The sequence below is a fragment of the Eschscholzia californica genome, unplaced genomic scaffold, assembly GCF_041429995.1.
Source record: "Eschscholzia californica isolate CP2 unplaced genomic scaffold, dmEscCali1.0.p SCAF_1, whole genome shotgun sequence".
Taxonomy (NCBI): domain Eukaryota; kingdom Viridiplantae; phylum Streptophyta; class Magnoliopsida; order Ranunculales; family Papaveraceae; genus Eschscholzia; species Eschscholzia californica.
The window spans coordinates 325865-348954 of record NW_028238198.1 but is presented as its reverse complement, the minus strand read 5'-3'; the positions used below and the strand labels follow the sequence as shown (position 1 = coordinate 348954).

At 34.2% G+C, this 23090-nt stretch overlaps 3 protein-coding genes across 6 annotated transcripts; 2 read left to right on the top strand and 1 right to left on the bottom strand.

Annotated features, from left to right (window-relative positions):
- The first annotated feature begins 1701 nt into the window (after positions 1 to 1701).
- On the top strand, positions 1702 to 9744 carry LOC147562824 (DEK domain-containing chromatin-associated protein 1-like). 4 transcript variants are annotated; one of them, XR_015239731.1, is made up of 12 exons: positions 1702 to 2260; positions 2396 to 2429; positions 3562 to 3641; positions 3810 to 3869; positions 4043 to 4153; positions 4235 to 4315; positions 4419 to 4499; positions 5337 to 5781; positions 5947 to 6044; positions 6136 to 6166; positions 6304 to 6616; positions 9521 to 9744. XR_015239731.1 is itself a non-coding variant. In XM_086673267.1 (11 exons), exons 1-11 carry the CDS (start codon positions 1913 to 1915, stop codon positions 6438 to 6440), a joined length of 1506 nt encoding a protein of 501 aa, XP_086529393.1. In that variant the 5' UTR covers positions 1702 to 1912; the 3' UTR covers positions 6441 to 6740. The 4 variants fall into 4 exon arrangements, 2 of the variants coding, with proteins under 2 accessions (XP_086529393.1, XP_086529408.1); XR_015239730.1 differs by having other exon boundaries at positions 9430 to 9744; XM_086673267.1 differs by lacking the exon at positions 9521 to 9744 and having other exon boundaries at positions 6304 to 6740.
- LOC147562825 (SAUR-like auxin-responsive protein family) lies at positions 6904 to 7745 on the bottom strand. Its single transcript, XM_086673292.1, has one exon. The coding sequence runs from the start codon at positions 7606 to 7608 to the stop codon at positions 7093 to 7095; it is 516 nt and encodes a 171-aa protein (XP_086529418.1). The 5' UTR covers positions 7609 to 7745; the 3' UTR covers positions 6904 to 7092.
- Positions 9745 to 16609: 6865 nt separating the features above from the next.
- On the top strand, positions 16610 to 22742 carry LOC147562823 (protein MICRORCHIDIA 7-like). The gene is made up of 19 exons (XM_086673245.1): positions 16610 to 17368; positions 18328 to 18402; positions 18512 to 18546; positions 18623 to 18701; positions 19125 to 19217; positions 19315 to 19399; positions 19532 to 19607; positions 19732 to 19860; positions 20004 to 20102; positions 20195 to 20296; positions 20444 to 20602; positions 20694 to 20789; positions 20941 to 21104; positions 21189 to 21241; positions 21338 to 21695; positions 21782 to 21922; positions 22032 to 22107; positions 22201 to 22323; positions 22424 to 22742. The coding sequence occupies exons 1-19, from the start codon at positions 16915 to 16917 to the stop codon at positions 22517 to 22519; spliced, it is 2493 nt and encodes an 830-aa protein (XP_086529371.1). The 5' UTR covers positions 16610 to 16914; the 3' UTR covers positions 22520 to 22742.
- Positions 22743 to 23090: the final 348 nt, after the last annotated feature.

Sequence of the window (23090 nt, the reverse complement as noted above, 5' to 3'; positions counted from 1 at the left end):
CCCCTAGGCTCCTTTGACTGTAATCAGTCTACTTTGACCACACCTTTTTATTAGCACCCCATTTTGGGGCGTCAATGGGACCGGCTTGGGATGCTTCGCCCCTTCTCAATTCTGTCCCATTAGTAAATGGATTTTACTATAGCCATCACACTAATTAATCGGGGAGGGTATTTAATTACCAATATCGTCCCGCTCCGTTTAACATAAAATGGGTCGATGGTTCGGGTTGAAACAAAAGAAATTGTATTTGTTTAAAAAAATTATTTTAGTTTAAGTAATATATTATTAACATAATATTATAAGAATTTGAATTTATCAACCATATATTAACTAATTCATTAATAGAAAAAAAATTAAAATATCTAAATTGATAACATGAAATTAAAGTCTTAGAAAATAACCCTAAATACAACATATATAATATACTAACCTGGTTGGGGAAGGGTTCAGTCTAATACCAAGCCCGCCCTGAACTCGATTGTTTTTTTTTTACCTACGTCCCATACTCGTCTCATTAAGTAAATGGGTTGGTAAAACCCATTCCATTCAGACACAAGTTTGGACGAAAATCCATTGATTCAGACCAAATTGGCATCCCCAACCCCTTTAACTTGAGTCAAACCGACATTGAACAAAATCATCCAAACGATTTCAACTCAGAGTATTTTGGAGTAAAAACAAGTGCGATTAATTTTGTGTTTTTTTGTTGAATATGAGATATAACATTAATAGTGAAGAGTGGTATTATAATGGATATCATAAATTTAATGTCCAAAATCTATTGTTCCATCGTTCTCTGGCCCATCTGACAAATTTGTCTGCTGGTTTATTGTGAGTTTTGTTGATGTATGAGAATTTGATGTTGCTGAATCGTGAGATTACTTTCTTTATCTGTTGAGTGTTTATGTTGCCGATCTAGCTCCTCATATAAAGGCCTTAACCTCACTCTCTTTACTAGTTATTGCTCTGAGATATTATGTTTTAGCATGAATGAAGTTTCTGATGGTCATGAACTACGAAACTAGTACTGATTTCGTCAGTAGTCTATTATAACGAACAGGCCTGTCGGTGACATAAGGGATAAGTCTGACTGTTCAGTTTTATTGGGAGTTTCATCTTTGTGTTTGATTTTATCAAATCACAACTAAAGGTGATTTATCACAAAAGCGTTAACCAAAAGGGATATACTGCGGCCCTAAACTGTGGTAGGACACGACAGAAACCTAATCTATTATAATAAAACAACTCAGTCAGTTATCCAGGAGATAAGTCTGACGGTCCATTTTTAGAATTACAATGATATAAAATTCTCTCTTTGTAATTCGATCAAAATAAAGGGGTAGTAGTGTCAACAATTAAATCATTAGACCAGTTAAAATCTCCCTAAATATCTCTAAACACCCCCACAATTTCTCTCTTTCTTGCTTACCCTCTATCTTTTTTCTCTCTTAACTTCTAAACAACTTCCCGCTCTCCCTTTTAAATCTTACTATATATTATCTTTCTTCTTCTTCTTTCTTCTTCTTCTTTCTTCAGATAAGATGTGATTTACTGGTTGAGTTAAGAGGGATCAGCCTGGTTGAATTGATTTTAAATGTTGGGATGTTTGCGTTTAAAGAAAAGGACTCCGATTTAGTACAAATAATAATTTCCCCACTTTAACGAGTCCTATAACGTATGACCGTTTGACAATATGCCCCCTCGTCGAGGTTCACTCTTAACTACGGACGTTATCTTTAACGATGACGCTCAGAACGGGGATTTAGTTTTTCCCGCCTAGATCCCTGAAGTTCCCCCGGTTTATTCGTCAGAAATTCAAATCACACTCCGTCGTTTTAGGTTTTTGCAATCCAATTTTTAGGGTTTAGGCAATACTTTCTTGGTTCGATTTTGAGTTTTGGTTATTGTTTCGATGACAACTAAAACCCTAGAAAATGAAGATCCATACATGGCGGAGAAAGAGGAAGAAAAAGAGATAGAAAATGAAGAAGAAGAGACGAGTGAGGAAAAGAAAGCGGGAAAAAGCAAGAACCAAGGCGAAAGTAGAAGGAAGGTTAATCTAGAGGAATTAGATGAAGAACTGAAGAAATCTGGTGAAGACGTTTCAGAGAAGATTTCTCATAGGAAGAGAAGAATTAGGGGTTCTATTGAACCTGCTACACCCATAGAGAGACCTTCAAGAGAAAAGAAAACTATTGATAGGTATGTTGGACCTTCTTCTGAAAAAGCATCAACAGCTAAAGTTTTTTCTATCGAGAAGGTATTGAAAATTGAATTCTTTCTTTATTTGAATTCATTTCTTCAAGCTAATTTGATGTTGTTTTTTGGTTAATGAATCATATCTTATATCTGAAATGTTGAATTTCTGAATCTAATTCGTTGTATTGAAATTTAGGGTCGAGGGACACCACTGAAAGACATCCCAAATGGTACTTATCTTCACTTGATCTTCCTTTTCCTTTAAGATGTTTTGGTTCAATAATGAATAACTAACTCAAAATACTCCCCTGCTTCGATCTTGAAATTTATCACTGTTCTAACTGGTAAATTATGTGAACGAACCTAAGAAAAAATAGTCACGATCGACTCGGAGAAGAGGGTTCGTTCGTTCATTTGTTTGTCTTTAAGGAACAAACAATAAACAGCACATTAACTATTTCTCCAGGAGCAAATGAGATGTCGTTTCTTTTTTTTACTGTGTAATAATTGTATTGTTGAGAGAAGACAGAAGATAAGTTGTTAGAGAATTAAACGATAGGCCCATTTAGAAGTTGAGGGAGGCCTCCTGTAAATGAATCTGTTTTTGGCTCAATCGATGGAAAGTGATTGTATTAGAGCCATATAAAACACATCAGACATATTGTTACTTGTTCAGACCTTTTCATGTTTCCCACACTATTAAGATTAGCCCCCCTCCCCCAAAGCTCTTCCCATCAGCTGGTTTACGGACCTTTGCCTATTGAGTTTCAATGGTTCGGGAACTGTCCTTTGGAACACCAGCTAACCAGTGACTAGTGGGGGGATGTCTTACTGCAGGATTTGGCACCTATCAAACAGCGGAGAGTCCTATGTGGCAAGAGCCCAACCCCACGTCATCATGTTAGTCATTTTCACCGCCGTACAAACTTTAGTTTGAGAGCTCCGGAGTATCTCGACTCACATATTGTTTCAGGTAGAAAACACTGTAGGATGAGTGCGTGCACCAAAGAAATACATTTTGTTCTAAAAAGGCTTCAGTTCCATCATTACCACTAGGTGAATTTCCCCCCGTTTACGACGAACGCAGCCCAATAGACTGCAGTAAACAGAATTTCGTCCCATTACGTTTGCCTAATAAGTCGCTAGAAAGATTGTTAGTTGCTTATTGGTTCTTATTTTTTTGTACGAAAGAAGCGGAATTTGTGAGGCTAGTCACATCCTTTATGTAATATTTGTATTACACATCTAAAGTGAGTTTCCGACAAGCAGAGTGTTTTCCTGACTGGTGGTTAAATGTAGTTTATTTAGTTTCATACTTCGTTGTTATAGTACAATTTTCTCTGACATTCTGAACCACTTCAGTGTTTTTCAAGTTGTCCAAGAGAAAACCCGATGAAAACCTGCAGATTCTTCATTCAATTCTTTTTGGGAAGAGAGCAAAGGTGCTTTTCCTTTTCCAATTGTCTAACTTCTAAATTGAAATACTGATCATCTAAACAAATTTTCGCTCAGATGATTTGGTTTTGGTTTTGGTTTTAAATGGCTTCAACACGTTGATCCATTGTCCGGAATTTTTTTGGTAGGAAGTAATAGCAATATGTATTTTGCAGGTGCACAGCTTGAAGAGAAACATAAATCAGTTTTCTGGTTTTGTGTGGGTGGAGAATGAGGTATATAACATCTCTCTTAAACGAGCCAAATTCCCTTTCGTGACATCAATCCAAAACATGTGTTTGTTCTTCTCAATGTCGATTTCAGCAGTTGTTTGCTACTGATAATTCAATATATTTTCTAATAAGTTATACTGTGTTCTTAAAGTCTGTATGTTTATGCGAGTTTACAGGAAAAACAAAGGTTGAGAATAAAGGAAAAGCTTGACAGATGTGTTAAAGAAAAGCTCTTGGATTTTTGTGACGTTCTTGATATCCCAGTCTCTAAGATGCGCAGAAAAAAGGTTAGTCAGGATAAATTTGTCTCTTGTTGCCTCTGTTGGTTGTTTTAAACAGTTTCCCACCTCAATGAGTTATGCTTTCAGGAAGATCTCTTGGAAAAACTAATGAAGTTTTTGGAATCTCCACATGCAACAACAAAAGTATCAATTGCTGAGAAGGAGCAGGTCTGATTTTGTGTTGATAAATTTTTCTTTGGGGTATAACGTTCAGACGAGAATCAAGTAGTTAGCAGCTTGTTAGTAATCTTGTGAGGTTTATTCCTTTTAGTTGCAGAAAGGTAATAAGCAAAAGAGGAAGTCACCGGCAAGTGGGGTGGTGGCGAAAAGGGGATCTGCAGCACAAAACAAGGTATCCGTTTTAAATTTCTTTAATGAAATGAACATGCAAATTTAGAGGAACATGTGAAATTTAAGTTGTTATTTAATACTTGGAAATCTTATCAGCAATGAAACCTATTTTTATGATTTTTCCTACAAAATCATCCTCGGTATCTGATATTATGCTTGAATGAACACTATCTAAAAGCAAACTTTGATCCGACGGAGGTGAGTAATGGTGAAGTAGCTGCTCTCTATTAGGTTTTTCCATTTGGGATAATTTGGTTCTTAACTTATATCTGGGGATTTTGTGCACATAGCCACACATACATATAGGCCGTTACATTTCAGAGAATAGAATTAGACTTGTGTGGTGTCACTATTCCTGCTCAGCTTGCGCCAAGTGCTTCTTTATTTTTTTCTGAAACTAAGTGCTTCTATCTTCACTAATGACTGATCCACCTTAAACTACATGTCTGTTTTAGATATGTACGATTTTGACCTATTAACACCGAGTTAGTTTTACTCATTGCTAGTGAATTAGTCAACCAACAAACAAGCGTTCTCGCATTTTTAGCATCAGGACATGACTCTGAATCCTTCATAACAATGCCTATATAACGTCTTTATTGTCTACATTTGTTTGCTTAGGATTAAGAATTGCTAGTGACTTTTATATCGTCCCGAATATTCAACCACAACTATGTTTCTAACTCCAAGTGAAAAGAATGGGCTCTGGTTCTTGTCTTTGTAGTCGTCGCTTTTTGTTTTCTGAATGTTTCTGGGTTTTGGTTCTTCTGTTATCTCCTTTCCTTAATAACATAATTTTTCTTGCTCTTTGATTGTTGAAAAAATATTTACGCACCAGAAAAAGAAACAAAGCACTGAACCGAAAAACAAAATAGGTCTTCTATCCGAAGTTGAAAAGGATGGAGATGTGAATGAGTTTGAGTCTTCAGAATCTAGAGTTGATTCTGATGATGCTAAAGATGATCAGATGCAAGAAGAAATGTGTGAGCAGGGTAGTGAGTCAGACGAAGAAGACAAAGTAAAACAGCAGGAGAGCAAAGGAGTTCCTGGCGAGAAAAATGTGAAACATCAGTCAGAGGCAAAACGAGGAACATGCTCAGTGAGATCTCCACAAAGCCCAAGACCTTTGGTTCCATCACCAAAATCCAAGATGCCGTCCAGTGAAAAGCAAAAAGAAGATGAAAAGAAAAGCCAGGAGAATCAGCACACACCCTCCAAAGGCGTAAACAAAAGCAACAAAAGTTTAAGCACACCTGTTACAGATCTATGTGGCAAAGCACAAGGTAAGAATGAGTGAAGAAGTTAGAGGCAACAGTATTGCTGTATAACTTTAGTAGAATATATTGATTGATACAGTGATATAGTCTGGTACACAAAATTGAACTTTTATACCCCGTTTTAGCCACGATTATGAGTTCGTATATCTAATAAACATGTTTTTGAAATAGGGAACGGCCAAGAGAATGTTAAGCGTAAGGCAGAGCCCACCAGAGAAGCAATGCACGCCATAGTGACCACTATTTTAAAAGAAGTGGATTTCAATACGGTGTGTACTGGTTTAGTAGCGTTTTTTGCATTGAACGTATTTTCAGCAAATTTGTGTTATTAACCAAATCTTTCTACTGTTTGAAATGCAGGCAACGTTATCTGATATTCTTAAGAAGTTAGGTAATTGCTGATTTAAAAAAACCTTTGAAGTCTATTATTTTTGTAATGGAATGATGTATAACTGATCTATGTTTTGTTAGTATATGTTGCTGGATTTCGCTTCAGTAAGATATGATTAAATTTTGGTCTGTTTACAGGAACCCACTTTGATTTGGATCTCATGAACAGGAAGGTAGAGGTGAAAAGTATAATTGAAGATGTTTTAAGCAGTATGACAGACGACGAGGAGGATGAACCGGAAGTCAGCGACGAGAATGCTCATAATGTTTCATAAGATGAGAAGAAGAAGATTATAACTTATATGGACAGGTTCTCGCTCGATTCGGAATCATTCTAAATCTATTGTGGACAAAGCAGATAATCAGACAAGTGTGAAGGAAAGTGTCAACTCTCGAATTATCTTTTCGAGTGAGAAAGAAAGACCGAAGACCACCCGACTTCTTAAACCAGGTATTTTTTTATTATTTAGTTATCGAGATGAAACGTAATAACTTACGTATGCATATGGTCAACAAAATGTATGAGATTTTTTTTTTCTTTGAAGGCATAATCGAACTGTCAATTAGATTGTCAACTCTAGAACTAGAAATGCCCCTAGTCGACTTTTCACCGTATTTTTCTTATATTGACTTAGAGCATTTAAATAAGAAAGAACGAACAAACTTCTCGCTTTATCCACGAAAGGTTAAATTGGATAAATTCTCATCAAGTCATCGAAAACTTAAAACTCGAAATGATTAAATACAATCTACATAAACATAAGTTCATATATAGATACTAGGAATTAATACATACACTTCAAGAAACTGAGTTCCCACTGCATATACATGGATTTGATAATGAGAAATAAGAAGTTAAATCTCTCATACATATAAACCATATCAATCTCAAACATATATACAGATATATTTCAGATCGAATTATCGTCAGTTCATAGCCACCATTCGAGATGGACTAAGAAGACTATAAGAACCAAAGCCCTTAGCAAAATGACACCCAGTTTGATAGATATCATCATCTTCATTTTTACCATCCATTTCCATCTCTGATAATACTCTGTAGAAATACCCAACTTTGCATGGCAAAACTAAAGGACCTTCACTGTTGAACCCATACTCCATTTCTGCTTCTTCAAGTAAATTCTTGAACAATGGATGGTTTGCATATCCAGTTTTTATCACAAATCTTTGTCTTTCTTCACCAACATAGACAGTAAAACAACCACCTGGTGCTACTCTGTATTTACTACTTTTACTTGATGATAAATGATCAAATGGAGTTACAGACCAAGATTTGCTTTTTCTTAGCGGAATTCCAGACCACGATTTGCTCTTTGCCTGAATTGGATTGCCGAAAGGCGATCCTTTTTTGCTACGGCCTAGTGATCGACATCTTTCCCATGTCTTGATGATCAAACCCTTCTTTCCTTTTCCCTCCTCCATGTTTTATATATGAAATAATAAGTTCTTACAGAATTTGTTCTTATTCTTGGGTTTAAAACTAATGACTAGAAAAAAGATTTGAAAATATAGAGAGAAATAGAGCTAGAGAGGTGGGGGTGAGAGATTTGGGTAGTTGTTATCCTCTATCATAAGCTAAATTAAACATGACTTTCATTCTTGGTCTCATTGTATTACTCATACCTCTTCACTTTTCTTGATTCAAACTTAACTACCAAAGAAACAGAGAAAAAGTAAAATAATAATAAGAAGAGCCAATAAATTGGAGAGCTAACAACAAGAAGAAGAACTAGTATATGAAGCTTAAAAGGGGTGGGTTATGGGCTTAGCTAAGAAATAACAAATATAAAACCAAGTCTAGAGAGAGAGTTAAAAGAAGCCAAGAGGGAGTAAGAGAGGATATATAGAAGTGAAGAGATAGAAAACAACCACACCGGATATGGCCTATCCCTTTCCTATGACTTTATTAAAAGTTACTAACTAGTTACAAAATCTCTTTACACATAACTAGGCAAATTGGATAAACAACCCATAACCCTAGTTGGTACCTCCTCTATCTCTTTAGCACTATACGTGCTTAGATGATCTGTTCATACACTTGGAAATTAGATAAAAACATTATAAAAGTTAAGTAGTAGGATTAGAAGGAAAATAATATTAGACTGGCTGGCTCGCCCAAACCGGGTCTGACACTGGCTTCGAACTGGTCCAGGGCATAGCCAACCTAGGTTGAGGCTTGGCCTCAGATGATTTCAACCTGGGTTGATTGGGCCCGGTCTGATAAGCACCACTGGTATTATTGTTATAGAATGTACTAATTGTATACTCTATTTCATAAATGAAAAGAGTTCTCTAGAGTCGGATTAAGTTAAAGCTTGATTATTGTGACATTTACAGTGTGCATTTTTATGTTGATAATGTTAGGCTCAATATTTTTTGTGAATCTCAAAGAATTCAAACAATGAATAAGAAAAATTGGATCATGAAAAAAATGAAGAGTTTAAAGACATTTTATGAGTAATCAATTTGTGACAGGAAAAAGTTAGAAAGTACCTATTGAAATTCTGTTTAATATTATTAGTACTTCTTTTTAGCTTTAGCTATGAGTCACTCCAAGTGGCTTGTTAATTATTAGCTTCAATAATTCACTTTAAAATCATATTTTTTAGATTTGATGTATAATTTTTCTATATCTATGGTTGTTTGCTAAAAACTATAGATTAGTTTTACTTATCCATTAATCATTAGTATAAGATTTATTACCCGGAATGGATATATCCACCCAATTTTACTTATTCAATTAAGAGTGATGTTACAAAACAATAAAAACTAATCATCCTCTTGATAGAAATCATATGTGACTTGTCGTGACTCGTTGTTTAGTGAATCGGACGTATCAAAAGCACAATCCATATAGGATTTTTGCCTAGAGTCTGTCTCTCGTTAACATTTTCTTTCAATTAAACATACTATAACAGTTTCTTTTTCTTTTTGTTGAAAGTTATAACAGTTTCCAACTACCTTTTGTACCATATATAGAGTTAGGACTTAGTTTTGTTGCCACAAAAGTCATCATGGTGTATTAGAGGTAAGTCAAAAGTAATTGGGGTGGAAATATATGGCTCATAGTTTCTATATTATTTTCTTCAGAAAGCAGTACAGTTTAGAAACCCGTCTGACCGTTTCAAAACGACAAGGGCGGATTATTTAATCGTGGTTGAGAGAGTCGTCAAAAATGAAATTATTGTGTTTCTTAATAAAACCCGCCATAATTTAAATTTGATTATTTATGTTGACATGTAGGTTGTGAGATGATCTTGTACATGCTTGTTTTGTTCCATGTTTCTTATGGTGCCTAGCAAACTTACCTGACAATCTATTCTTTTTTATGTAGCAAGATTCGAATTTTGATATCTCAAAATATACATGTTATCACTTTACCAGAAATGAATTTCGCAGGTAACAACTCTAAATTATAACCGATTGTTATTCAGAACTTAATTTTTTTTTAACAGAGTTAATAATCTAACATAATTTTTTTTGAACATGAGTTAATAATCTTTTATTTTTCTGTAGTAATCTGTCATCGTTTTACAAAATATTTCGGTATTTCAACTATTTCACAAGTATTTCTTTATTCGGTATGTTTACATGGGAAAGCGACACGATATGGGCCGTTGTGAACCACTGTAGTAGTAGAGGTTGAGATGATCATGTAAATGGCTGGCTCTAAACTATACCCAACCAATTTCATGCCATGCTTCCTTTGATTTTATATGTGAGTAGCTACCAAATCCAAAACACCCTTAGGTCATGGACCTTATTTAAAGCCCTAAGGGTGGCTACACAAGTAACTTTAGTTTTAGGTTTCATGGATATCCCACAAAAAAAATATATCCAATTTCTAACTTGATAGACCAACCCTTTTTCTCCGTGCCATGAATTTATCCACACGAATAGACGTATTCAAGTCAACTTTGTAATTTGGTTTGTCATCAGATATAATAAAGTTTCTCGACTTATCTTAAGTTATAATACATGACGTTTTTCTTATGTTCTATATATATTTACTGAATAATTGTCAAATCATTTCGAGAACTTGTTGTGTCTTCTAAAAAAGAAAATGAATTGTTAAATTTAAAATGATTCAATAATTTTCAATAAAATAAAATTAAATAGCTAAGTTATATAATAATAATAATAATAATTAATTTTTAAACATAATCAACTATATGAATCATTATATCATGAATTAAACCTATAAATACAACAACCCAATGTGGAAGAAACACTTGTCTAGAATTCTAATAAAATACTTGTAAATTTTACATAATCTTGTAGTGTGAGAGGATAGAATAAGGTAGATTGGTTTCATAAAACAAAAAAAAAAGGTAGATTGGTGACATAAATATTATTTCATTATTTAGTTGACTTTTCATTTTTTTTTGGAGGGGATTAGCTCGTGCCAACATGACAAAACATTTGGTAAACTAAGCCCTAGAATATATTTGTAGAGTATGGTTCTCAAATCACATTGACTTCGGCCCACACTCAACATGTTAGTATACATTTTCTTTTTCATTAGTCAGTTTTTATTAATTTTTATTTAATAAAGCATGTCAACTAAAGAAGATATATTGGTATCGGAAGTTTTACGCAAAAAGATGATAGTCTAAATCTAATGTTCGTAAGAAACACAAATATGGATTGTTCACATCCCAAAAGTTCGTTTTCCCGTTTCAATTTCTTTTTGAAAATGTAGATAATTCGGAATCAAACTCGTTAGGGATCTGGTCAATTGCACGTAGCTATCCCAGTATGACTCGATAGATCTACATTAATTTTGATGTTCGAAATTAGATAATTAAAATAGTGAAAAAGATCTTTTACTAATTAGATTCTCAATCCCACATCTACATGTTAACAAAAATAATAACTTTTGGGCCCGTAGTTCAAAAATTTACACCTAAACACACATTTAGTCCACCCTAATATTAATATAAGATTTTAGTCCAAATTGACCCATATTCTATAGAAAAAGCAGATCTTTATCATTTCTATTTAATCATAATATCCATTATAACCTTTTATATAAGAAAAAACCTACTTTTGAAAACCAATCCCTAAAATTCCCTTCTTTTTTTTCTTAGATTTTTTCAACTGATTTCAAAGTTACTATCTATTTCGCAATATACACGTTATTTAGTTCAATTACGTATATTTCTACAACAAAACACATTTAGTATAGTTAAAGTATGTCTAGATGTCAAAGTTACAGTATTTTTGTGTTTATTGATTCTTGTTTTGTTTAATAAATAATGTGTTATTTATTGTTAAAGTTTCATACTTCATTTCATTTTTTTTATATTTGTCATACATAACCCATTATATATCAACAATGTTTCTTCCGAAATAAAAAAAGACTCTATTTTTCTGGGAAGATTGGACCTTAATCCATATTTGAATTTTATTTTGGGCCTAAAATTCGTGGACCAAAAAAAAAAGAGTTAATTCCTATATGGCCCCCTACTTTGTGACCAGCTTCCTTTATGGCCCCCTTTTTTTCGTAAATTCAAATATGACCCCCTATTTTCAGGTAAATGTCATTACTACCCTTCTTAATAATAAATTTAAAACATTAAAAAAAAATATTTCCACCTCACCCCTCTCTCTCTCCACCTCATCTCTCCCTACACCTCACCCCTTTCTCTCTCTCTCCAATTCACCTCTCTCTCTCTCCAACTCACCTCTCTCTCTCCAACTCACCTCTCTCTCTCCAACTCACCCCTTTCTTCTCCGGCAAGGTGGCCGGCCGGAAAATTTTCCGGCCGGCCACCTTCAAACCTAAAAAAAAAAAAAAAAAAATTCTCTCTCCTCTCTCCTTCTAAATTTTTTTTTAAAAAAATCTCTCAACTCTCTCTAAAACTCCGGCGAAGGGGGTTTCTCTTCGCCGGAGCCTGGTCTGTTCACGAACAGACCAGATCGGTCTGTTCACGGCTCCGGCGAAGGGAAACCCCCTTCGCCGGAGTTTTTAGAGAGAGAGAAAGATGAGAGGAAATGAGATGAGGTGGAGAGAGAGAGAGAGGGGTGAGGTGGAAATAAGTTTTTTTAAATGTTTTAAATTTAGAATTAAGAAGGGTAGTATTGACATTTACTTGAAAATAGGGGGCTATATTTGAATTTACGAAAAAAAAAAGGGGGCCATAAAGGAAGCTGGTCACAAAGTAGGGGGCCATATAGGAATTAACTCAAAAAAAATCTCACATCTACATGTATAAGTAAATGAAGGAATTCCAGCTTAATAAAGAACCAAATTGAACCTGAACTGGTATTTGTACTTCTAGTTTCAGAAATTTATTAAGAACTAGAACCAGCAAACGAACTAGTAGATTGGGCTTTGTTTTAAATTCAACAAGTCAAAACCCATTGGCACCTACTGATATACTGGTATATCAAACATGTGATGTACATTCAACACTGCATGTGATGTACATTCAACACTGCAATTGTCCCTTATCTTTTCCGGCCTTTCCCCCGCCATTATGAATTACTACATCCTAAATCTAATAACTTGATGCACAAGGGGTGTACATGAGCAAAGTCAATGTGAATAATACGATGTTCAAGTTCGGCTAGTGTCTTTGGTGTTTGTTCGAGCTCGGTCGAATAAATGTCTATTTTTTCGAATTCTAGCTCGCATTGTTTTAAGTTCATTTATCAAAGTACTTCAAATTAAAACAACTTCCTAAAATTATCAAAATACTTCAATGATCATTTGTCACATACATCAATAATGATTAATGATTCATATTTCAATAATATTTTTGTAATGGTTGATATTCAATGTAAAAGTTTCAATATGACTACATAATCATGTACTACACTATTAAAGATAGTATGTTAAACGAGTTCTTTACGAGTAACTCGGGACACCATAAAGAATGATCAAGCTCAACTCGTTTACATAAACGAGCATGATTTTGGGCTCGTGTTAAGTTCGTACTCCTTAATCTTCTGGTCGAGAACGAGCAATAGCCGACCCAAGCTCGAGCAACTCGCTAAATGCTCGACTCGAGTACACCCCTAGTTGGACACGTACTATGCACATCGATAGTTCTAAACTTGATTCTCATGGAAGTGAGATTTATTCAACTTGAGGATAAATAAGATAGAGGAACGAATAAAGGGACTCTCATGATAGTTATTACACTTATTCAATTCATGATGTATGCATTTTTTTAAGAATTTTTTAGCCTATTGACCAAAAAACGGGCCCTAATAACAGTTTTAGTCCTCTCTAATCCCATAAAGGATTTAAAAACCAAAATATTAATTTAAATGGATATCTAGTCCATTTGTATCAATCTCGACAGAAAACCCAGATCCCTAGGATGCTTATTAATTCATAATACCAAATACTCCTTATATATATTAAACTCAATTCCGTTTTGATCAAATCCACTAATATTCTGTTTCCTTTTTTATCTCATTCTTTATCTCTCCAATCACCATCTTAATAACTGAAACATGATCTTCATTTATAATCAAATCAGAAATCCACAATTGTTTCTCTTTCTAAAACCGAAACTTTTTATATTCGTTCTTATTGTGAAGAAGCTTCGTATATCATTATAATCCAATATACAAGCTCAGAACTCCATTTTCATTTATATCTCTTCATATCAAGTTTATTTTCAAGATCTACAGTTTCATCTTATTATAAGGTAAGAAACCATCTTTCAAATTTATGTTTTCGCTTAACATCTTCTTAGATTTATATGATTTTGTTTATAAATGGTTGTAATCACCGTATCATCGAATCATCATATCATATTTTATTAGATATAGTTTTTCTATTAATTATAAATCGTTTTAATTATTTACAAACCAGATTTTGATCTCTTTCTAAAACCGAAACATCATTCATTCTCTTTTTCATACAGAAGATTTCATATCTGTATATTAGGTTTTTGATTTTCTGATATTAGGTTTTTGATTTTCTGACATTTCTTCACATCAGAACTTTGCATCCGTACAATTTTTGATCCAGATATTATTCCGTACGGTTTCTCTTAACATAATGTACATTATAAGTAATTCGTATTAAATTTTTCATACTTTAAAGTACATTACGTCAATTTCGGACGTACTGCAACTGTATAACAGAATGTAAAATATATGTAATCTGTTAACAATAATAGATACTTTAGCAACCTTATTAATAAAGAATGTTTAATTATTCATAAAGTACGTATAATTGTGTAATTTCTGAAAAAGTAAATGTGATTTATAGCAAATTACACATATTTGTGTTATATTACAGTGTCAATGTGATTCAAACTAAAATACTATTTATCTCCAACACATGTTGAAGTTTATCAAACATTATGGATAATTTATTCATTGTTTAATGTCGTTTATGATAAATTATAATTTTTTCTGACTAATGTGTATATTTTTTTTTCTTGTAGTAAACCAGCACCGATGAAATTTCCTACAGAATCATCACATAAACTATAAAAGTATAAATTACGATGAAGAAAATTGTTTCTATGATCCTCTTTGGACAACAGAGTCTTATGTGAAGACTTACAAGGAACATATAAGCCATGCCCCTAACTTTGATGAACCACGTACATTTAATGAAGAGTCAAAAACGCTACCATGTTTGATTCGCCGTAGACCTGGAAGACCAAAGACAGTAAAGATCGAGAGCTCGGGCAACATTCCAACGAAGTTTGTTTTTAAGTTACCTAGTCTACTATGTTCTTTTCATTTACAATAACACACAGATTATTGTTCAATAAAATTTCATTTCAGTCGTACAAAGGTTGTGTTATTTACTATACAGTATATATAATTTATGATAAATCACATACTTTATAACAAAAAACATGATTTCAAATTTACATTTCCTAACATGTTACCATAATTTATGGTACATAATGGACATGTACGCGTAAAAAACAAGTAATTTATGTCAGAAAATAATCTAAGTATTCAATGGTACATAATGGACATGACACACATACATATGATAAATTACGTTGTATACATGACAAATGATGGTTTCCTCGTCATGCATAACACATAATTTACGAACTTGTTTCATAATTTGTATTCGATGTGTGTTTATGTATGAGTAAAAACGAAAGTTAAGTGAGAGAAAGTTGATATATATGTTTTGAATATCAACCCCCAAATCACGCTAGTTGATCTCAGAAAATATACTATTTCCAAATCTGAAAGTTAAGTGAGAGAAAGTGATATATAGATTTGGTTTCCAAATCTGAAGGGATGAGAGAGAAAATCTGTTTGGAAAATATCCGTTCTCCAAATCTCTTTTGGAAAATCTGTATTGGAAAATATCCTAGATCCGTTAATTCCTATTAAAACCCCCAAATCACGTCCAAATCTTGCCTTTCCAGATTCTTTCCGCCCCCAAATTAAAAATCCGTAAAATATGAAGGTGGGACATTGACGGGACTTTGTTTTAAAGTGAGGGTTTTTATGTCGATATGGTAAAAGGACTAAAAATACATTTTTTTGGGAAGATTGGATCTTAAACACTTTTTTAACATTATTTTGGACTATATACCCATGAACCCTTTTTTTAAAAAGGACTCTGAGAATCAATACATTTAATATGGTATGAATGCATCGCAAATAAATACATGAATTGAATACTCACAATAACAACAATCATTAGAGATACATTAGGTTACAAAGGTAAAAAAGAACCCTTAAAGCTATATGAGGGTTGTCAACTACCCTTGGTTGGAGTGGTAAGAGGTATAATCTTACACCCTTGAGGTCAAGGGTTCGACTGTGACGCCCCGTGTCCCAAAATAGACACGACCACGCGCCGGCAATTCACAGACGAGACTAAAATCCGGCAGAGTCTCCTCTGTAAATCGAACCGGTCGCACCTGCAAAACCTGTCATGCAAACCATACATTCGCATACACAAGAAAAATAAACTAAAGCGGAAGCTAAACAAACTCAACTCAGTTTCGGGTCGAAACCCGAACCACAAACATACAAACGCCTCATAAAACATCGATACAACTTATAAACAACTCTAAGTTTTACGTATATACATATTAGAGTTTGGTTTCTGCACGCTGAACAATTAAAAAAAAAAAACTGTATGAGAATTAGAAATTGACATCAAGATTCATGAATAGAATAAGTTTATAACTGCCTGATTTGAGCTCTAAAAACCTACACATGTGCCCTTAAAGAGGTTGGGTAAAACAATTAATCGTTCTACTCCCTCCAAATTTAATTAAAATTGTAGGTGTCCAAAATGAATCCATATTTAAAAAAAAAAAAAATCGGAAGGTACCGGCAAAAATTCACTTAAAAAAAAAGGGAAAAAAGTGGAGCAAAATCCGTCGAGGTTATCGGAACTACCTTTATCTTTTAGTAATTTGGTGTTAGGATTAAGGGTATATAAGTAATGTGGTAAAAAGCCGACTCCATGCAAGATGTTTCTAAAAATATATAAACAAGAAATCAGTTGCCAATTCTCTTCTTCTTCTTTTTCTTTCTCAAATACTACTACTCAAGTAACACCTTATTCTATTTATCATTCTTCCACTCTCTCTCTCTCTCTCTCTCTCTCTCTCTCTCTCTCTCTCTCTCTCTCTCTCTCTCTCTCTATTCAGATACACTATACAGTGAGAAAGCAGAGAGAGAAACTAAAATTATTATATATTACAACTTCTTCAAGATCATCAATCTTTGTTTCTTTCAAAACCCTAAAAACCTCACTTAGAAGTAACGATGGATGTAGTATATGTGAAAAAGGAAACTGATGATCAAGAAGGGGAAAATATTGAATATCTTAATCCCCAACCTCTCTCTGTTTTTTATTCTGCTCCCATTAGTAGTATCAATACTACTACTACTACTACAGAATCAACTTCAATTGCATCAGTAGAAGATTCAAATAACACTGGAGGAATTATTATTAATGGTAAAAGATCATCATCATCTGTTTCTAATGGTGAAGTTTCTTCTAAAAAACCCAAGTCTGAAAATCCAATGGGTTTCGTTTTACCAGTTGGATTTCTTGAACCCCTTTCTAGACAAGAAGTAGTAGTGCCTTTGGCCCAACGGAATTTTCAATCTCAATCATCTGTGTCTGTTCAAAGTTGCAAACAGTTCTGGAAGGCTGGGGATTATGAAGGTAGTAGTTCCGGTACTGGTGGTGATTCCTCTATATCTTCCGATTTCGGTGAGTCTTTCTCATCTTACTTGAAGTTTTCTTTATTTCCCTGTTTGTTTGTATCTTAGTTTTGAATCATTGTAATTGATATTTCGTCGTTGGTTGTCGCAATGGCATTGCCCGCAACAGTCCATAGTTTGAATTTAGACTATGCTAGTAGTTTAGTACTAAACATTGTGTTATGTTTTTTTTTTGGGAAATGATAAAGTGACTTAGAAATTGGTACTTAGAGGGTGACATATTTCCTTATTTAGAAATAAAAGCGGTCCCCACCGTAGTCAAACTTTGAAAAAACCTTGTCTTTTAGTGATTCCACATCAGCTGGGCACTAAAATGCCCAAAAAATTTGGGCTCTCTAGCATCTCCCTTTTTTTTTACACAATGAGGAAGAAATCCAACTATTTCATGTGCTTTTCAGTTAGTACATTGTGTCTCTTTGATTATTAAATTTGTGCATTGGGTCTCTTTTGTCATATTTACAACCTTAATTTCGGGACCCCAGGTGTAGGCTTTGTCCCTTCGATGATGATGAATGGCTGAAGCAAAGTTGTCAAATAACTAGTAGCTTCAACCAGTGTGTTTGTATTATAGTATATAGACAGAGTAAGATGGAAAAAAAACCCAATAATAATCATTATATGGCTCTTGATAGTCCCACATTGCTTGGGGAAGCATTTGGATACTGGGTACAAATGGGTGCTTAAGCTTAGTAAGTGTTGAGGCCTTTTGGGCGGGATCCTGAGGCCTTTAGGAACCAAATCGCGTACCCATTTACTTGAGTCTGAGTATCAAAAGTGGGGATGATATCAGTAACTGCTAAGGCTTGGAGGGTTATAGGGGTTGTTCTCCTTTATCTGATTAATGAATTTGAAGAGTTCCTAAGTTTTCATGTCAGTAGATTAACTCCAAAATTTGCATTAACATTTGATACTAAGCTCCTGTCGTTGTTGTCATATACAAATTTATAGGCGGCATGTCTCATGTGAGAGTCCATCCTAAGTTTCTTCATTCAAATGCAACCAGCCATAAGTGGGCTCTTGGAGGTAAATTTGCATTACTTTATCATACTGATCTTGATTTTGTATTGGACTGCAAATTTTTTTTGTTCATATTGTTTGTTAACCATTACCATATTGTGATCTTTATTCACAGCGTTTGCCGAGCTCTTAGACAATGCTGTGGATGAGGTATTTGCATCTTCTCTTCTTTTTCAAGTTAGCTTTTCCGTCTCCATTGTGTTAAAAGTTTCCGTTGCTTTATCAGGCCTGCAATGGAGCTACATTTGTTAACATAGACATGCTAGAGAATAAGAAAGATGGTAGTAGGATGTTGCTCTTTGAAGGTAACGAAGTCTTTATATTTGTATCTGCCGTATGTTGTTTCAGTAATCTTACAGTTTGATGCAAAAAAACTTCACAGTTTACGGAAACATCTGCAAATACGAAGTTGGCGTTTTTATATTAAAAATGAAATGAATCTAGTTTCTGGTTAGGTTTTCGACCTAATGAGTGTTCCTGGTTGAAAACAATCTAAGAATATTTATTATTCTTCAATGCCTTAATCAGCAAAGTAATTGGCTGAGGAAGTGGATTGGAATTATACTCGCCAAATCCAATTGATTGTATTTGTACACATTTTCATGAACCTTTCTTATCTGTGATGTATGGGCTTTTCATCCTACCTTAGGGAAAAGAGAGGCAAATATGTTATATATTATGATATCAATGTATATGCATTGTAATAATCTAAGTTTCTCTTTTTATAGATAATGGCGGTGGCATGTCTCCGGAGACAATGAGACATTGCATGTCTCTTGGATATTCTGTTAAAAGCAAATTAGCGAACACTATCGGACAATGTAAACAACCTATCTTACCAATTCAGTGTTTGAAAACTCTATGGAGGTTGTACACAAGTTATTTATATCATTATATGTTTGTTTTATTACTTTTCAGATGGAAATGGTTTTAAGACCAGTACCATGAGACTTGGAGCAGATGTCATTGTGTTCTCACGTTGTCAAGGAAAAGATGGTGGAAGGTTCGTTTAATCTTCTTCAATTTGTTTTGCCCTTCTCCCCCACTAAAGTATTTCGTTACTACTTTAGGGGTTTTTCTTATCAGTATAAACGTTTGTCGCAAAACTAATTGTAATCTTGTAAAAATTTTGTAGCCCAACTCAAACCATTGGATTGTTGTCTTACACATTTTTGACAAGCACTGGCAAAGAAGATATTGTAGTTCCTATGGTAAGATTATTACTATGAAGTTAACTTCTCTGCTTTCCTCTGTTTAAAAGAACTGGTTCAAGTATTTATTTCTCTGTCGGATAATGGATCTTTTATTTGACTTTTTGCTGCTTTTAAAATTAAGCTTGACTATGAGAAAAAAGGGCAAAATTGGAGCAAGATGATTCGATCATCTTCCGTTGATTGGGATAGAAATGTAGAAACCATTGTGCAGTGGTCTCCTTATTCAAGTGAAGCAGAGCTTCTCCAGCAGGTGATTCTTGTACTTGAGTTTTCTTTTCTGCTATAGAAATGTCTTACTTTTGTAAATAGAGCTAGAAACAATTCTTGAACGATAAATTAAAACGATCAGATCCAATAGTTCCATTTAATTGTTAACTTATTTTCCTTATGCAGTTCTATATGATTAAAGATCAAGGTACTCGTGTAGTTGTATACAATTTATGGGAAGATGAAGATGGAGAACTTGAACTTGATTTCGACACTGATCAAGAAGTACGACCACTATGTCTCTTACACTCTTTTGTTTTTCTCGTGGTTTTTAGAAATCGTGTTTACTTGAACATTTCTAATTTTGTAAAGTACAGGATATTCAAATGAGAGGTGTCAACCGAGATGAGAAGAACATAGAAATGGCAAAGAAGTACAAAAATTCTAGGCACTTTTTGACTTATCGACACTCATTAAGGGTATATTCTAGCCTTCATTGCTTTTCATTATTATCTCACTGTTAAGTAGAGTTTTGACTCCAAGAATACGTGTTGCCGATTATAATGAGCTATTTCTATCGTTTGTTTCTTGTGGGGTTTATTCATGTCATTCCACATTGTCCGCAGAGCTATTCATCGATTCTCTACCTTAGGCGTCCACCAGGATTTCGGATCATTTTGCGTGGTAAAGATGTTGAGCATCACTGTATAGATAATGATATGATGTTCACACAAAAAGTTACGTATAGACCAACTAGTGCCGACGGCTCTCCGAAAGATTCAGATGTAAATTCTCTCATATTTTATCTCGTATTTCTGTGTTAAACCCTAAGTTAATGATGACTAATACATTTGGGTAACTTTGCTTGGCAATTAGATGGTTGCTTTAGTGACGGTTGGGTTTGTGAAGGATGCAAAAGATCATATTGATATTCAAGGGTTCAATGTTTACCATAAAAACAGGCTAATTAAGGTTTGTCTCCTTTCTTCGTTACTAGCTTTTGTACTCATTATTTGTATTGTTTGTGAAGTGTGACTTCGTTTCTGATGACTTCTCACCCGGAAGGTCACTTGAGGATATAGGCCAATATCATCAAATAACATAATTTTTGTTTTTTGGTCAGCCATTCTGGAGGGTTTGGAACGCTGCGGGAAGTAATGGTCGTGGTATTATAGGTGTCTTGGAGGCTAACTTTGTTGAACCAGCTCACGATAAACAAGGGTTTGAGCGAACCACTGTACTTTCAAGACTCGAGAACCGACTACAGATTATACAAAAGTCATACTGGTTTGTTCTTGTCATCTCTTCGACTTGGATCTTTGAAAATTAAGCTCTATCCGTTCACTAAATTATTTTCATTGGTTCACTCAGGTCTGGCCATTGCCACAAGGTCGGCTATGCTCGCGTTAACAGAAAAAAGAGAGGTACTGAATATAGTGAACTAACTTCAATTAAAAAAAAACAATAATTAGTGAAAATCATCTCATTTTACTTACTGAATTGTACTCATTACTGTATAGATGATTCACCTGAGTATATAACACGTCAACAAGCGAAGGATTCTAGTTCCCATAGCGCAGAAATTCTAGTTCCGGCTCTGGAAAAGTGTAACGCTCAAATTCGTTTAGAGACTACAAGAAGACAAACGGTACTGAACGGAAACAAATCAAGTTCCTTAGGACGGAAATCATCTTCTCAAGAGGAGGCTGGCAACAATGATATTCGAGTAATCCCTTCCGAGAAACCAGTAAATGGTAGCGTACAAACGAAATCCTCTGTTCAGAAACCTTTTGCACTAAATGGAAGTGGACAAGGTCTTCGATCAGGTCCAGTTGGTCTAGTTGAATTGAAAAATGAGAATTGTGAATTAAAAAACAGGTATGTTTGATTGAAGTTGTATCTGTTTTCTTAAATGTTTACTTAGATTTCATATCTTATATGTGTATGCATTTCTTGTCCTCTAGAGTAAATCTAATGGAGAAAACATTCTCGGCCGAGTTAAAGTCTCAAAGAGATAGGCGTAAAATGCTCGAAGAGCAAGTACATAAGCATTCAAATGCCGAAGCATTTCAACTAGAATTAAACAATAATGAATTGAAAAACAGGTGGTTAGACATATTTGTGCAGTTCAATATCTATACCATATATTACCTTTGATGATGATATTCACGGGGGGCGAGATCATTATAGTCCAATTCATTTTTCTTTCTGCAGGTTAAAGAAATTGGAGGAATCGCATTTGCTTGACTTACAGACGGAAAGAGAGAGACATCGACTTCTAGAAGCTCAAGTAAGTTGTATTATTCTTACCCTCTCTCTCACCATTTACGTTTTGGATGTATGAACTTTATCAAATTATATACTAAGATAATTTATTTTGCAGCTAGAGAAAACAAATGAAAAGTTAGAAGAAATGAACAATGAACAAGAGGCATTGATTCAAATCTTTTCAGAAGAAAGGACTCGGCGTGACACCGAGGAGGAAACGTTAAGGAAGAAAATAACGGTGAGAATAAATAGAAATATTATATAAATACTTATGTTTTCGCACTTTGGAATCTTGGTTTGTGATATTGATGTTTTTTTCCTTTTTCGATAATTTGAAGGATGCTTCAAACACTATAGGGGAGTTGATAGACAGGGCAACTACATTACAGAGGATGCAAACAACTAATCCTGTCTGCAAAACTGAAAAGGAATGAGCACCACACGGACAAGATTTCTCAAATAGTAGCTTAGAAATATACATTGCATACAGTATAATGGTATATCATTCTTGATTTGGCCCAATTATTTATTCTTTAATATTTTTTTTTTCAGAGGAGTTTGAGAGATAGAAACGGGAGTAATTTCTTTGTAAATTATAATCAAATAATTTTATGTTATAGGGTTTGATTGTGTTTTTTACTAGTAATTTGTTTGTATTATGATCTTAACATTCCATCTTCTATTGTCATCATTTTGGGTCTTATTAACATTCCATCTAATATTGTCATCATTGTGGGTCTTATTGACATGTCATTTTTTCGTCTAACATTCATATAGATGAACTCAAATTATATTTCTAGAGTAGATTAAGGTGTCTTATTAATTTTTTAGATCTTCAAATATATTTTGAACTATCTCTAAATAATTTGAACTCTTGTTGATGGGGGGGGGGGGGGGGATTTTCATCTTTTCCATCCCTCACGTTATTTATCTCATCAAAAAAAAAAAAAAGTCTCATTAAGTGCCAATAGTGAGTCATTTTTTCATCCAAAAAGTCTTCTTCAC